General features: G+C 39.2%; 1 protein-coding gene across 1 annotated transcript in view; it reads left to right on the top strand.

Moving 5' to 3' along the window:
* The window catches only part of trappc12 (trafficking protein particle complex subunit 12), a 28734-nt gene that overhangs the window by 10646 nt on the left and 4191 nt on the right, over positions 1 to 13897 (top strand). The window contains exons 4-8 of the mRNA XM_007574782.2: positions 6824 to 6937; positions 7312 to 7450; positions 10870 to 10982; positions 11889 to 11961; positions 12865 to 12938. Of these exons, the coding sequence (XP_007574844.1) occupies positions 6824 to 6937; positions 7312 to 7450; positions 10870 to 10982; positions 11889 to 11961; positions 12865 to 12938 (513 nt within the window). The remainder of the gene's footprint in view (positions 1 to 6823; positions 6938 to 7311; positions 7451 to 10869; positions 10983 to 11888; positions 11962 to 12864; positions 12939 to 13897) is intronic.

Raw genomic sequence — 13897 nt, 5'->3', positions numbered from 1 at the left:
GCTCATTTTGAAGGAGACTTAAAGTAGGTTCATGGACTTTCTAATGAAGCACTTCATAGAAAACCAATGCTACCTCCTGAACATTTTCTATATTTTTTTATGTTACAAACATACCTCATTCATTTATGTGGATTTTATTTGACATATTTTTTAAATTATTAAGTGTACATTTAAATAATGAAATTCCTGCACATTCTGCTTTTTATAACAACTCAAGCTTTGCCAGATTGGATTGAGTTCATTTGCAAAGGTAAAAAAAAAAAAAAAAAAAAATACATAGTTATCTTCACAAAGAGACCAAGGCTTGCATGTACTCCAATGGGTTCATGAACAGTAGCTTGTTTAATTTATGTATGCTTTTTCAGGGTTTTATTGGTGATTTTTCAGTGGAGAGTAAATGACTGTGTTTTGGTTGATTATGTAGAATACTTTGAAATTCATTGAAGTCTGAAGCCTTAATGTGATAATAATGTAAAAAAAAAAAAAAGTTCAACAGTTATAAATAACTTTCTCTCAGTAGATTTTCAGTTTTAGTTTCCATGTCAACTAGCATCTTCACCTCTGTGTTGTGCGCTACGGATAAAGACTTGCCTACTTCGGGAGCCGTTGATTGCAGATCAGGGTGCGCACACAGCTCTGAAAGCTGTCCTCCGTAGCACTCTCTGAGGGGAATAAGAAATGCCGTTACTGTTGACAAGCAAGCCATCAGGCACTATCCAGTTGCCCACAACTCAATCAGTGGCTGATGTTACCCAGAGGAACCTCACAACATGAAGCAGTGTTGAGCCAACTTGGGGAGTATTATTGGGAGTTTTCTTGCAAGCTATGTGCAAGTACAGTGAATTAACGTGGTGTTTTATGTTGCCTTGTGTCTCACCATCTCTCTGTGATACTGTTTGAAGAGTCAGAGTGATTGCCGGTGGGAGACAAAACGACTGCTTTGTGAACTGCATATCAGCACAGTAGCCATCCCTCAGCTGGGGGGCAATATCTGTCCCCTGGTTCAAGTGTCCGCAGGCCAACAACAGAGGCATCAAAGTGGAGCTAGCCAATGACTGGCATACACTTTTAGGATATTACTATATTTTCCTACAGCCTCAGTGTAATCCAAAATGCAGAAGCTTAATTGAAGTAGCACTGGAGCTCCCTGTGTTAACTGGGGCTGGTGTGAGGAAGCCCTTTTAAGTTTGATTCGCCTGGAGGCCCCTGGTCTTGTGAGAGTGAGCAAGTGGGCGTTCGTTTGTTCATCAGGCTTTGTTATGCAGAGGGTTGTTTTTTTTTTCAAACTCACCAAAGGATAGACACACTGAACTTCCGATCTTCAACACAATTAAGAAGCATCACCCCTTTTAACTGGCAAAGAAACTAATTATGTGTGTTTGTGTGTCTGAGGGAGTGAAGGAGGACATTATCTGTGCACATTTTTATTGCACACGTTTGCATGGGTGTGTGTCAGAGTTTGGGTGAACCATTTTTAGTCAGACTTGTTAATTACTAATTGGCTTTTTTATGTAGCTTTAAACATACTGAAAGCATTTACTCTGCAAGATATTATTTTAAGTAGCTATGCTACTTTTCAATTCCTTAATAGCCTTTCTTCATGTCCTTCATCTTTGTAGTGTTTTAAGCTAATGCAAACTTATACCAGCCATTAAAACAAGATGAAAAATGTCACTTTCCTGCACTGTCTGAGACATGACAAAGAGAATCCCAACACACATATTGAGCTTCTTATTTGATAAGACTCGCAATAAATCACCATGGTAATGCCTCCTTATTTCTTTTGGGGTGGAGCTGATTATGAATTATTGCTAAGTCATTTAAGCTGTGCGAAATTATTAATCACCATCAGTCTATTGCTTAGATTTTTTTTATTCCACCGCTGATTTTGTGTTAATTGAAATTATTCAAGCCTTTGATTCACAAAGGTCAAAATAAAGAGGGAAGTGATGGGACAAGGAAATCTTTCTTCTGTTGTTTTTTTTTTTTTTTTTTTGCCAAATGAAATTTAGTCAACAGGCGGTCATGTCTGCTTCTGAGATTCCTTAAACTATCCTACAGGGTTTTTTGAGATTTTCACTTCAAAGGTAAATGTATATTACCAGTGCACCATAAGTATTACAATGTATATTTTGCCTATAAGGATCAAAACCTAGAAGTTTAACATCTGTCAGGATGGTATTTTTATATGCTATGCTACTCTATTCAGATGGCAGAACACTTTGTATCAGTCTATATTTCTGCTTGGGACACTGTTGGAGTTTTGTTTACATCTTTTTGCCTGACATCTGACAGCATTGTGAATGGAAGGATATCACATTCTGGATTTGTTCAGCTGAAGCTGGATCATTTTCTATTGCTGTATTATTTACCCTTGTAGGGGTGTTCCTTAGGGCTCAATCCTTGGCCCAACATTATTTTCTATACATATGAATAATATTGGTTACATTTCTGAGACAAAATTACTGATTATGAGAACTTCTATACCTCTACAGATGGTTCTCTGTTCTTTTTACATAAAAAAATGTTTGAACCATCTTTTTGACACTAAAGGCAGTTTTTGTGATATTTTTTTGTCCACCTTCATTCACTCTTCTGGTGTTCAATGCAGTCTTTCTGTGTATGATGTTATCAGTCATCTGCCACTCTCTAGTTACAGTGTGCTATAAATACCCCATGCATAAACATGGAGTAACACAATGTGCTTCTAATTCTTGTTTGCTGCTCATCATTGCATTTTTGCATTTAACCTTACCTGACTTCCAGCTTGTTTGTGTTGCCTGTTGACAGCTGCAACTTTATTGCTGCTAATAATATTTTGTTGATGATTATTACCTGAAGGAATTTTGCTTAAATTACCTTACAAACTGCATTTTGCTCAGTTTGTGAGGTCATTTAAAGCTGTAGCTGGATTCATTTAAAAATGTACAAATTCACCTGGACAGTAGCTCATATTTTTTCCCCACTCATATTCATAGCGCTGCACAGCATCAGAAAATCCTGTGATAGCGACAGTATTGGTAAACATTGTGATGATATCTGATACGATATGTGCCTTTTATTCTCCTTTTCACTCTTTCTCATCTTTGCATCCTTCAAGTTTTGACCTTTAGCGTTTTGGGTAATCTCGTCTGTCTCCAGGGTGAGCATCGGTTGCCATGAAACTGTAACTGGCTAAGCATTACATTAGCATGTAAAATATATGTTCATAATACTTGGAAGGTTTCAGGCAACAGTTATTGCACTCCTAACAGAGTTTTGCAATATGAATGTTTCGCATACTCATGTTGTCAATGTATTTGTAATATATTGGCCTGCCTGACTTATTCAGATTGCATGAGAGCAGTGGGGGATGTCTTAAATGTTTCTGAAATATATGCTACTGTTTGTAAAGACACAATGGTTTATTTTTCTTCAGCTGGCTAAACAAAGATTAAATTGGAAATAAAAAGAAAATACTGCAGCTTGGAACTGCTCCTCATAAGGCCTGCAGCAGAAGATTCACAGACTAATGGACCTCATTCATCCTTTAGTCGGCAGCAAAAACAAAAAGATGCACAATCTCAGGAAGTAAAAGTTCTCTCTCTATATATTTTTTTCTTCATAACTCTATCTAGATTTGTTCTTTTAATTTTATTCGTAGTGTTGCACAAATGATTTTTCAGATTGGACAATTTTCTATAATCAATAAAGACAAATTGTGTTCTAATAGAGAAAGTCAGTGTGGCTTAAACCCTGCTCTCTGGCTGAGTTTGACCTGAAAGATAAAGCGGACTATGTCAGGCAGGTAGAATAAGGCTAGCCGACCAAATTGGCCTTGAGAAATTGAAAAGATAAAACATGTTATATCTGACATTGCAATGAGCACTGGCAGCAGGAGCAAAGACCCTTTATGTTCTAAATGTTAGATTAGCATCTGGATTCAGTCCCGCCTGTGATTGTTCGTATAGTTTCTTTTCATCAGTGAGGTCAGACCTCGGTCTGCTCAAATTTAAATCACAGCGAGCCTCAGATGTCTGTTATTATCTCACTCGAAGGGCGCTCACATTACATCTTCAGCGGAGTCCTGACCCTGTCACCTTGCCACTCGAACAATGCAGGCCGTTAGCTCGCTTCTCAAATCACCACCTCCTTTTTCAGCTCTAATGTTTGGTTTGGTTCAAGACCTAAAATTACAGGGTGGTGTAAGATAATATCAGAGCACTGAGTTATGCAAGGCTGTGATGCTGCATCGTTGCATAAGGACTGAGCTGAAGTTCATTTATTGAGGTTTTGGCACTTTTTACTTTTTTTTTTTTTGGACTATCCGCTTTGCATAAACTGTCTCCTCCACATTTTGCTGTCTGTTCCGCTGGCCACTGTCTCTAGACTCTGAGATCCTGTTTTAGTTTTGATAGTTTTGCTTGCTTCCCCCCACCCCCCCTCTTGTAGCCAGCTTTAAAGCCTTTATTGTTCCTCTTTTAATGTCGGCCAGATTTCTTTCACCCACATCCCGTTCATGCGCCTCTGAACCACGTTATCCCTTTCTGTCCCGTCTCCACTGTGCGTCTGGGTGTGTATGTTGACGAATGCAGCTATCGCACAACAATCAGCCTAAATCCCAGCCTCACGAAGACACTTAGAGACAAACGCTTGCACACCTGTCTTGGTTTTATGCCCTGTGGCAGGGCAGCGGTGTACTGTAGCAGGATGTGCTTGTGTGTGAGTGAGTGCAGCTGCTTTTGGCCATCCACGCTGCCTCCTCGTTTTCAGCTTCATTTCCCCCCCTAATGAAGATTCAGAGGCAGTGCAGCTACTGGCGCAGGGCAGGAGAACTGAGCGGAGGAGGGCGGGACGAGGAAAGAGCAAAGCACGAGGCAATGACAGCAGGAGGATGAGGGAGGGAAAAATTAGACCGCGATGAAAGGGAGAGGAAGTGGGAAGATGGAGGGAAAACAAATGTGGGAGAAGCATGGAAAAAGAAAGGATGAAGCGGGAAGAGAGCATCTACAACAGAGAGGGACAAAGAGAACGCTGATGAGTTTTGCGATAAAGATGACTAGAAAGAAAGTTACCCCCTCTCTTTCACTGTCTCCTTAATTAGCTCTCTGGCTGTGATGAATGGCGCGGCACTTAGGACCCAATCGGCAAGCCGACCTTGTCATGTGTGCTGATGGGGTGGGGTGACTCTCACACCTCCGCCTCCTCTTTCCCCTTCTCTCTATTGTACCACCTCCTGTGGAAGCAGATGCTGCTAATATCTGGGTCTGTGTGTGTTTGTATGCATATTCACTCCTTCTCTGGGTTTTAGTGCTCTCGTATGGCTTGTACATCAGCATACATGAAAACGCGGCCGTTGTTTAATTTGCTGTGTTTTCTATATTTCAGGCTTAGATGTAGTGATATATTATCATTGACGTTAGCATATAGCTACACAAGTACTTCCTCAAACATCAGCGAATCCCCGTAAGTTTCAGAAATAAGTCTATTCCTATCAGCACAAGTGGTTATTGTGATGATCTGCTCTTGATGCAAAAAAATAAAAAATAAAAACAAGAAATTTATATGGGGATGAATACTGTTGCGCTCCTCTATAGCTTGGTGCATCTGTTCCACAAAAAATACATAGAACTTTGAATATTATTTTGATGTTAATTTTTCAGTTTGCCTTATTTAGTCATTCTTGGTGTGGAATAATGAAATTAAAATTACAGACCAAGTGTCTGAAAGTAACCCAGGTACTTTGGGTTATCTTTGGAAATGACTGGATAAAGAAGCGTAAATAAAATTAGGAAGAGGAAGTGGGAAGATGGTACATTTTTATTAGTACCATGATTACCATCTTCATCACAGGATACAATTTAGGATATTTTAAGCTTTATAATTAATTATAACCTTATATTACCTAGACACAAAGAGACAGCAGTTTTTAGCTGTAATGACATCACCAAATAAACTTATATGAGAATATAAATAGACCAGAACTCCAAGTTCATAAAGTTATAGTAATATTTTTTGAGAAACAAAAATATTAGGACAAGTGTGGGGGGATAAAAAGAGCACTTTTAAAAAAAAGTTGGCTATCCAGTAAATGTTTATCCCTCTTGCTTTCTTTCTTCCTTCAGTGTTTCCTTTTTTATTTCTGAATATTTGATTTAGACACCTTTTCTTAAAACCACCATATGATAAATATATTTTTGACTATTGACTAGACCAAAGCGGTAAAACATTAAGCCGAATCCATTTTCAAGACAAAAAAAAAAACAACTAAGAATTGAGCTCCACTATTTTCTTGTTTTAGATTCAAATTGGATTCAGCATGCTGTTTGTGCTCTTTCTTTAATACGATCAACATGATTTTCTTTATTCATACAGACACAAACCCACACATTGTAATAAACCTCCAACTGTCAGGTGTATAATTAGCTTTAGCTAAAACACTGCAGGATGACTCTAAGCTAAAATTCCAGTTTGTTTCCCATCTCTAGTGTATTGCCACTCCTTCCATAGGAGATGTTTTCCTCTATTTGTCTAATATTTCAACATCTAAAAGCTCTGGAGCTCCTGCTGGTCTGTTTTTCCAAAACAAATAAGCAGTAGAAACAAGGATTGAAGTTTGGTTTTCCGTTCCGGATTCATATTTCTAGAACTTTGCAAATGCATGTGTGAATGAGAGAAAGAGCCTGAACAAAAGATCAGTTTGCAATGCAGAATTATTGATCTACAGAGCTGTCATTGGAGGAAAGCAGAGATGTTGCTTCAGACAAAATGCATGATTCATAACAGAGTCAGTCAATCAGTGTGGCGCCGTCCCCTGACATGTTGCGACTCTTCTCCCCCGCAGAGCACTAAGAACTGGCGGGCTGCCGTGGATCTGACGGGACGGTTGTTGACAGCTCATGGTCAGGGATACGGAAAGGCCGGCCAGCCAACCTCTCACACCACTGACTCACTGCAGGTAGTGACTTCTCCTCATTCATCCATTCCTCTGTTTGTACCCATCGATCGCAGTTTCTGTTGGTAGCAGAAATGATAGGAAAAGTCTTCTAAGTCGCTGCAATCGAATTAGTCTTTAGCTGCAAATAAAACTCATTTAGTAATTAGCATTAGTACTGTTAATGTTCCATTTCTTCTTCTGATGTACATCTGCAAATGTTGAATTGCATTTTATTACAGATAATGTTTAAGTGGCACTGCTCAGAATGAAGTGTATATTGATTGACCTCAACTGAAAAGATAAAAGCATTGCTTTAGATTTGAAGAAAAGAGTTATTTTATCTATTAAATCACATTCGTTTGATAAACGAGTTTGTTTCATGTGTGTGTTTCCAGCTCTGGTTTGTGCGGCTGTCTCTTCTCACCAAGTTGAACCTTTTCCAAAATGCTGAACTGGAGATTGAACCCTTTGGCAACCTCGACCAACCAGATCTGTACTATGAGTACTATCCAGCTGTTTACCCTGGGAGGAGAGGTACGAACATATTCACCACATTATTTTCTGGCATTAACATTCTACGTTGAAAGCACTTTTGGTTTTGACCACACAGGTCAGACGCTCAAAGTTAAGTACTCCTCAGCCGAACAACCGTGATTTATTTATTTATTTAATTTATTTTTTTCAAAATTACTTTTCTATTTTATTCGTCCAAAAACCTTTCAATGAAAATTGCTTACAGAGAACTTGAAGTTTAATAGTATTTTTAATAAGAGCTCTGAAAAACTGAAAGCATGCTCTCAAACAAGATTCTGCATTTTAACCAAGTTCTTTGGAAACGCAAGCACACCACCACTGTCCTATTAAATATTCAAAGAAAAGTTCTGCCACAAGCTTGATATTAGACTGTATCATTGAGAAGCTCCAACAGCTCTACTTGTCTCCAGCAGTTCTTTGGTTTTGTTTTTCCTCTTTTTTCCTCTGCATGAATTGCCCTCTAATGTATTCCCATTACTTTGGATCTGCTTCGCCCCTCGGGCTACCACAGTGAAGGCAGCAGCAGAGACACAGCTGCACATACACAACATTTGAAGATGCACTGCACAGCCTTCTAAAGAGAGCGCCGATTGACTTTCCATTGCTCAATATTAAACGCTTTATGCCCTACTAGGTGTTCAGAGACAAACTGGCGTGAGTTGTTGCCTGGCATCAGAATTCGAACATGTCTTTACTCCGGCTCTTGCATCGAATATCTATTACCCGCGATCACTTTCCGTGTATGCCTTGAGACATGACTGCCCCATGTATCTCTCTTCTAAAGGATTGAGATCGACCAACACTCAAATAAAAAAAAAAGGTCGATGTTTGTTTGTTATTATTTTGTTTATAAAGTGAAAACTTGGAGGCAGTGGTAACTTCACTCTTTCAGTGGAAGCGCTTAGGTAGGGGTGGGCAATGAAACAATAACAATATCTGTTGCAACAGACTTGTGATCAATATTAATAGAAAATATGTCCAATAGAATGTAGAATTTCACTAAACTCTGATCCAGAACCACATTGCATTTTGGGAGACGTAGGCAGAGAAAAGGCCTTAGTCAGTCAAATACTGACTAAGATGACTGATGTGCTCAACAATCACTCTTAAATAAACTAGCAAAAGCCTAATGTTTAACATTCGCAGTAGCAGTTTCATGTTGTTCCCAACATACTCAGACATTCTTTACTCCTCAAAGTTCTGTGCCCTTGGTTTACTCAAAGCCCTTATGCTTTTATCACAAATAAAAAAAATCTTAGTTCTTTGAAATAGGTAATCTTTACCATTCATTTTGACTCACCCAAATGGATTTTGTCTACAATGTTTGTTTTTTGTTTTTTTTGCTTTTTTCAGATATGTTAAAACCAGCAAGCTGAGACAAAATTACCGTTGCCCTGCTAAAGTTTCTAAAAAGAAGCTTTTTTTGTGCCTTGGTGTTGTGTTTTTGTTAACACTCAGAAATTGAATGAACAGAATTTTAACTGATGATGACACTGCAAGGTGGCACTAAAACAAATATTATCCAAAACTTCACATCATCGTTCTATTGCTTTCCTGCTGTCTTTCTGCCTTTCACATGCTTTGGACAAAATCTTCTGGTTCCTCTCTCACATCTTTAACGCATGTAAAAAAAAAAAAAATTGGAAGAAACTGAATCAAATTTTAGACCATCCAGCAATGACAATTGGACTACAGTACTTACTACTATATTTATTAATCATCAGTTACAAGGCGGTTTACACGTGAAAACGATCCGTGATTACCCTCAGTCAATATAATGAGGTCATTTTTAGCATAGGAATCACATTTCTACACTGCAAGATGACATTATGTTGATGCCTCAGCATACAAATGTCTTTGTTTACTGTCAGTAATCGGTACAGAACTGTTTGCAGGAACTTTTATGCATTTTTTATAGTAGCAGTCAAACATTGTTGTTGGTAGAAATAAACATATTTTGGTTTACACATGCCAGTGCTCACTAACTACAGAAAAAAAAATCAACATTGATAAAAGCAAAGCTGCTAATCTTAAAGCAGGATACAGTGGTCCGCCAATATTTTTCTTTGGTTAGGAAAAACAACCACCGTTTAGTACCATAGAAAGTTAGGAACAAATCATAAATTAGATGGGGAATTGTTTGGTTGGTTGGCATGAAATTTTTCATGTTCTTTTCTCAGCCTAGAATGAGAAGACTCCATCAGTACAAAATCCTGAAGAATCTAAAGGATCAAAATTATTTTTTTATAGAAAAGTTTGTAACCTGTTGCCTTTCTGTCAACCTAACCACCAGAATCAGACTCTATTGCTATTGTACAGAATCGCAACAAAAATGTTTCTGACACTGAGTATCTTGGCTCCATAGAAAGCTGTGTGACTGAGACTAAAACTAGAACTTTTTCCACCGCAATAATGTGGTTTCAGTAAGGAAGGTTGATGGGAGAGTCTGCCAACCTGTTTCTTTAGTGGTGCAAAGAGCCGGCAAGCACATAATAAGCAACAACCACAGTGAGCTGCTCGTAAGTGTTGAAAAGACAGGACCCCTGGTGTTATGAGGGCTACAGAGTTAAGACGTGTTCCAGTTACAGCAGCTGTTCATTCACAAAAGAAGCGTGCCTTGATCCTTTTATTTTAATGAAATAACTGTCCATACAGCCAAAGAAACCTTCAAAAACCACCAAATTCTAACTAACAAAAGTTCTGGCCGCGAAGTAAAAATGAAATTTTAATCTGATTCCAACTACTAAAGCCCAAAAAGGCTGAGTAATGAATCACTTCAGAAGATAAAACTGTGTAAAGCAGGACAGAATCGCAGACTGTATGTGTTATGGGGGAAAACAAGAGTGTATCATGCCCTCCATTTTTAGATGGCGAACACCAGCGGATAGAGAATATAGATAGAAATTGAGATACACACTGGCAGAAGCAGCAGCCAAAGATGGAGTAGCTCGCAGAGTTTCAGATCAGATGACGGTATCAAAGAGACCCTGATCAAAGCCTGGGGACTCACCTGAACACAGGCTTTTGCTCAGGGGTGTGTGTGTCTGTCTGACTGCCTATCTGTGTGCGTGTGTGTGTGTGTGTAAGAGTGTGAATGATGTAGAGGCAGGCAGAGGGATGAGGCAGGGAGATGAGTGATGGAGCTGTGCGGCACACAGAGATGGAGAGATGAGAGGCTTTAATAAGCAGCCATACGTAGCTCGGTGCCATCTGTAGGTTCCTGCCTCCAGGGCTGTGTACAGTCTGTGTGTGGGTGGATGGCTTTATATTCTCATCTTTCTGTCTTCACTCTCCTGCTTCGTTCCCAACCCACCCCGTTCCATATTGTCCCTTCTTCCTTGCGCATTTTCTCCCTCTCGTTCCTGTCTTCCCTCCACCCGTCTCCACCCTTTTTTTTGTGTGTGTTGTTTTTCATCCAGGCTCAATGGTGCCTTTCTCCATGCGGCTGCTGCACGCCGAGCTTCCCCAGTACCTGTCCAAACCCCAGGAGGCTCTGGACCGCCTGCACAACCTCAAAACTGTCTGCCTTGCTGTTAGTGCGCACACGCACACACACACACACACACACGCTCACAGCCTCAAGATGACGGTTTTAGTCTCCTAACAATTTTTGAAGTCACTAAACTTCCCTAAAATGTTGATATTTTTAAATTAATCTGGAATGCACGCTTTGTCTTGAAAAATAAGTTATAGGTCTGAACAAGTACAGAAATAAGAAACATCATGTACATAAAAACTTTAAAAACTTTTTTTTTCCTTCTTCTTGCAAAAGCAAAAAAGATTAATTTCTGCAAAAAAAAAAAAAGTATCTGACACAATCATTTATGGATTTCAAGTTGCTATTTTGCTTATTGACATTCATTCAAACATGTATAAATTAGCTTAGTTGTATAGCATTTCAGAGTGATTAAATAAGCCTCTGAGCTGTTGGAAAATCTAAAATGAAAATTTGATTATCTTAAAGATTTTAAGATTGCGACATTTTCTCAAAGATTGTGTTTAACAATAGCAGACTCAATATTTTAATAAGGAAGTTTCAAGTTAGTATTATATTAATGAGCATTAAATACTATTTAACACTGGATTTTGAAAATAATAATAAAATATAATTGTGCCTTAAAGAAGCTAGGTCCTAAATCTGGCTCCATAAATGTTCTGACAGAGTAGGATTTGGACAGAAAAGATAGATGTTTATTTTAATTATTTAACTTTTGGAAGATGAAAATTGAAATTATGATTATTGCTGAGAATAAAATTTAAACAGTGATGGTGTTAAAAAGTATTTTGTTTTAATTTGCTGAGACTTGCAGAAACATTGATTAAAAAAAAAAAAAAAACAGAAAAAAAGCCTAAATATAATCTGAGAACTCATTTTATTTGTTAACATGCTTGTGCTATTTAAAATGCAGGCTCTGATTTAAATTCCCTGCCTGCACAGATACTGGAAAACCTGGAGAAAGGCTTGGCAGAGGATGGCAGCATGATCACCCTAGCACAGGAGAACAGGCAAGGTAAGCAAACACACCGCAGAGAATCCGACCTGGCTGCGTTCCCAGACTGCATCGCATCGTGGGAGGAAAGTCAGGTCACGGGCCTGAACAGTTAATCCAGATGCACACCTGGCGCAGGACTGCAGCATACCTCAGCCACACATACAACCCACCCAGTCTCAAGCACACACCTATGCAGTAAAAGTGTTTAGCCCCTCACAACTCCGCTGCTCTCACTGAATGTTAAATGTTCTCTACAGCTCCTCACGCCATTCGGATCAATACGGATCAATCCTGCCAATCCACTCACATCTGCGCTGGAGTGTGCGAGGGAAATTTACCCAGATCCGCCTCCACGCAACTTGAATCAGACCTAGAATCGGGGCCATGTAGCTTCTAAATACTTCTTCGGCATGTGTTTATCAGTTCGAAAATGTGCCCACCGATAGCTTCAGCTGAGCTAAATACTGGAAAATTAGCTGGGTGACGCATGTATGACTGTATCCGTGAGGGCGCCTCGGTTCAGCCGGTTTCTCCTAACAAAAGCAGCGTAATGGCTGTGTCCTCTTTCTCTCCTACCCACACAGACAGTCGATAACGCAGGGCCTTGCCTTCACACATCAGAACCCCACTGAGTGATTAGCTCTTCCCTCAGCTCCGTCTCCCACAAACACAGTGATGAATAGTAACAGGCTCTTCCCACAGCAGACAAAGAGGAAATGTGCCGCAGTGTCTTCCTCAGCACCTCGCCTTAAAATAACCCAGGTGTTACAGCTGGTTGTAATGCGAGGGATGGAGGAGCGAAGAGTGCGGCGGCTTTTCAGAAAACTAGGATATCTCAGGAATACCCAAAAAGCGATGGGAGTGAAAATAGAAAGTCATTGAACCCCTCCCTTTTTCACCGTCTCTCTTTCCTGTTTATAGCATCCCTAAAGCTGTGGAGGTCTCGTCTCAGTCGGGTCATGTACTCCATGGCCAACTGCCTGCTGCTGATGAAGGTGGGTGCGTGTGTTTGTGTGTCACTGTGGGTGTGAGTCTCAGAGATCTCTGATGCCAGGCTGGTGGTGGATTCACAGTGAAATCCCCACAGACTGACCACTAATTGGATTCTTGGTCAGAGAAAGAACGAGCGGAGAGCAAAGAGGGGGGAGGTGATGGCGGCGTGGGTTCACATCAGGCCGTAGACAGAAACACAGTGCCATCTACTGCTGAGACATGAGATTACAGTCAGCGCAGTTTCATTCCGGGCGTGGATTCTGATCCACAGCATCCCGGTTTTGCATTTTAGGATTGTGTTTAATACTTCTCCTTCAAAAGATGACAAAGACCCACACAAAAATCAGCTTTTTTTTTTTTTTTTACAATTTAAGATTCATACGAGGGTTGTTTTTTTTTAATGTTGCTCTGTAAGTGTTTAGTTTCCTCTTATTTTTTCTTTTCTTCACAACAGTTAGAGTCCTTCTAGGTTTTCCTGATGATCAGTTCCCCAGATTTCCTGAAGAAGAAGACAATAATTATAATAAAAGTAATGATAACGTAGAAGTAGTTTTTTTAAACAAATGACGAACATCCAGTAATTTCAACAGAATTTTTTTTATAAAATGTATTTTTTTTACTACTTTGCCATGTGTTGATATTATATGGAGTTATCCCTTGAGTTTAGAATGCTTTTTATGCAAGACCCATAGGTCAGAGATGGGTGAAACATACAAAAAAAGAAGAAAAATTGTACAAAGAAATGTTAAGAAAATGTGTGAAAAATAGCCAAAATATGCAAATAGCATTTAAAGGACCTTTCAGAAACCTGAAGAATTTTAGATCAAAAACCTCGTAAAGTAAATTCTGCATTTTTTTTTTTCTTTTTGAATCAAAATGTAAAGAAATGAAGGTCCTGTCCACATTAAACTCAATTTAAAGGTAAAGTCAAAAGTTTGAGTGTATTCATATGCACATGCAT

This window comes from Poecilia formosa, unplaced genomic scaffold (assembly GCF_000485575.1).
Source record: "Poecilia formosa unplaced genomic scaffold, Poecilia_formosa-5.1.2 Scaffold8, whole genome shotgun sequence".
Taxonomy (NCBI): Eukaryota; Metazoa; Chordata; class Actinopteri; order Cyprinodontiformes; family Poeciliidae; genus Poecilia; species Poecilia formosa.
The sequence above is the reverse complement of the archived record's forward strand: the minus strand, read 5'-3'. Positions and strand labels throughout refer to the sequence as shown.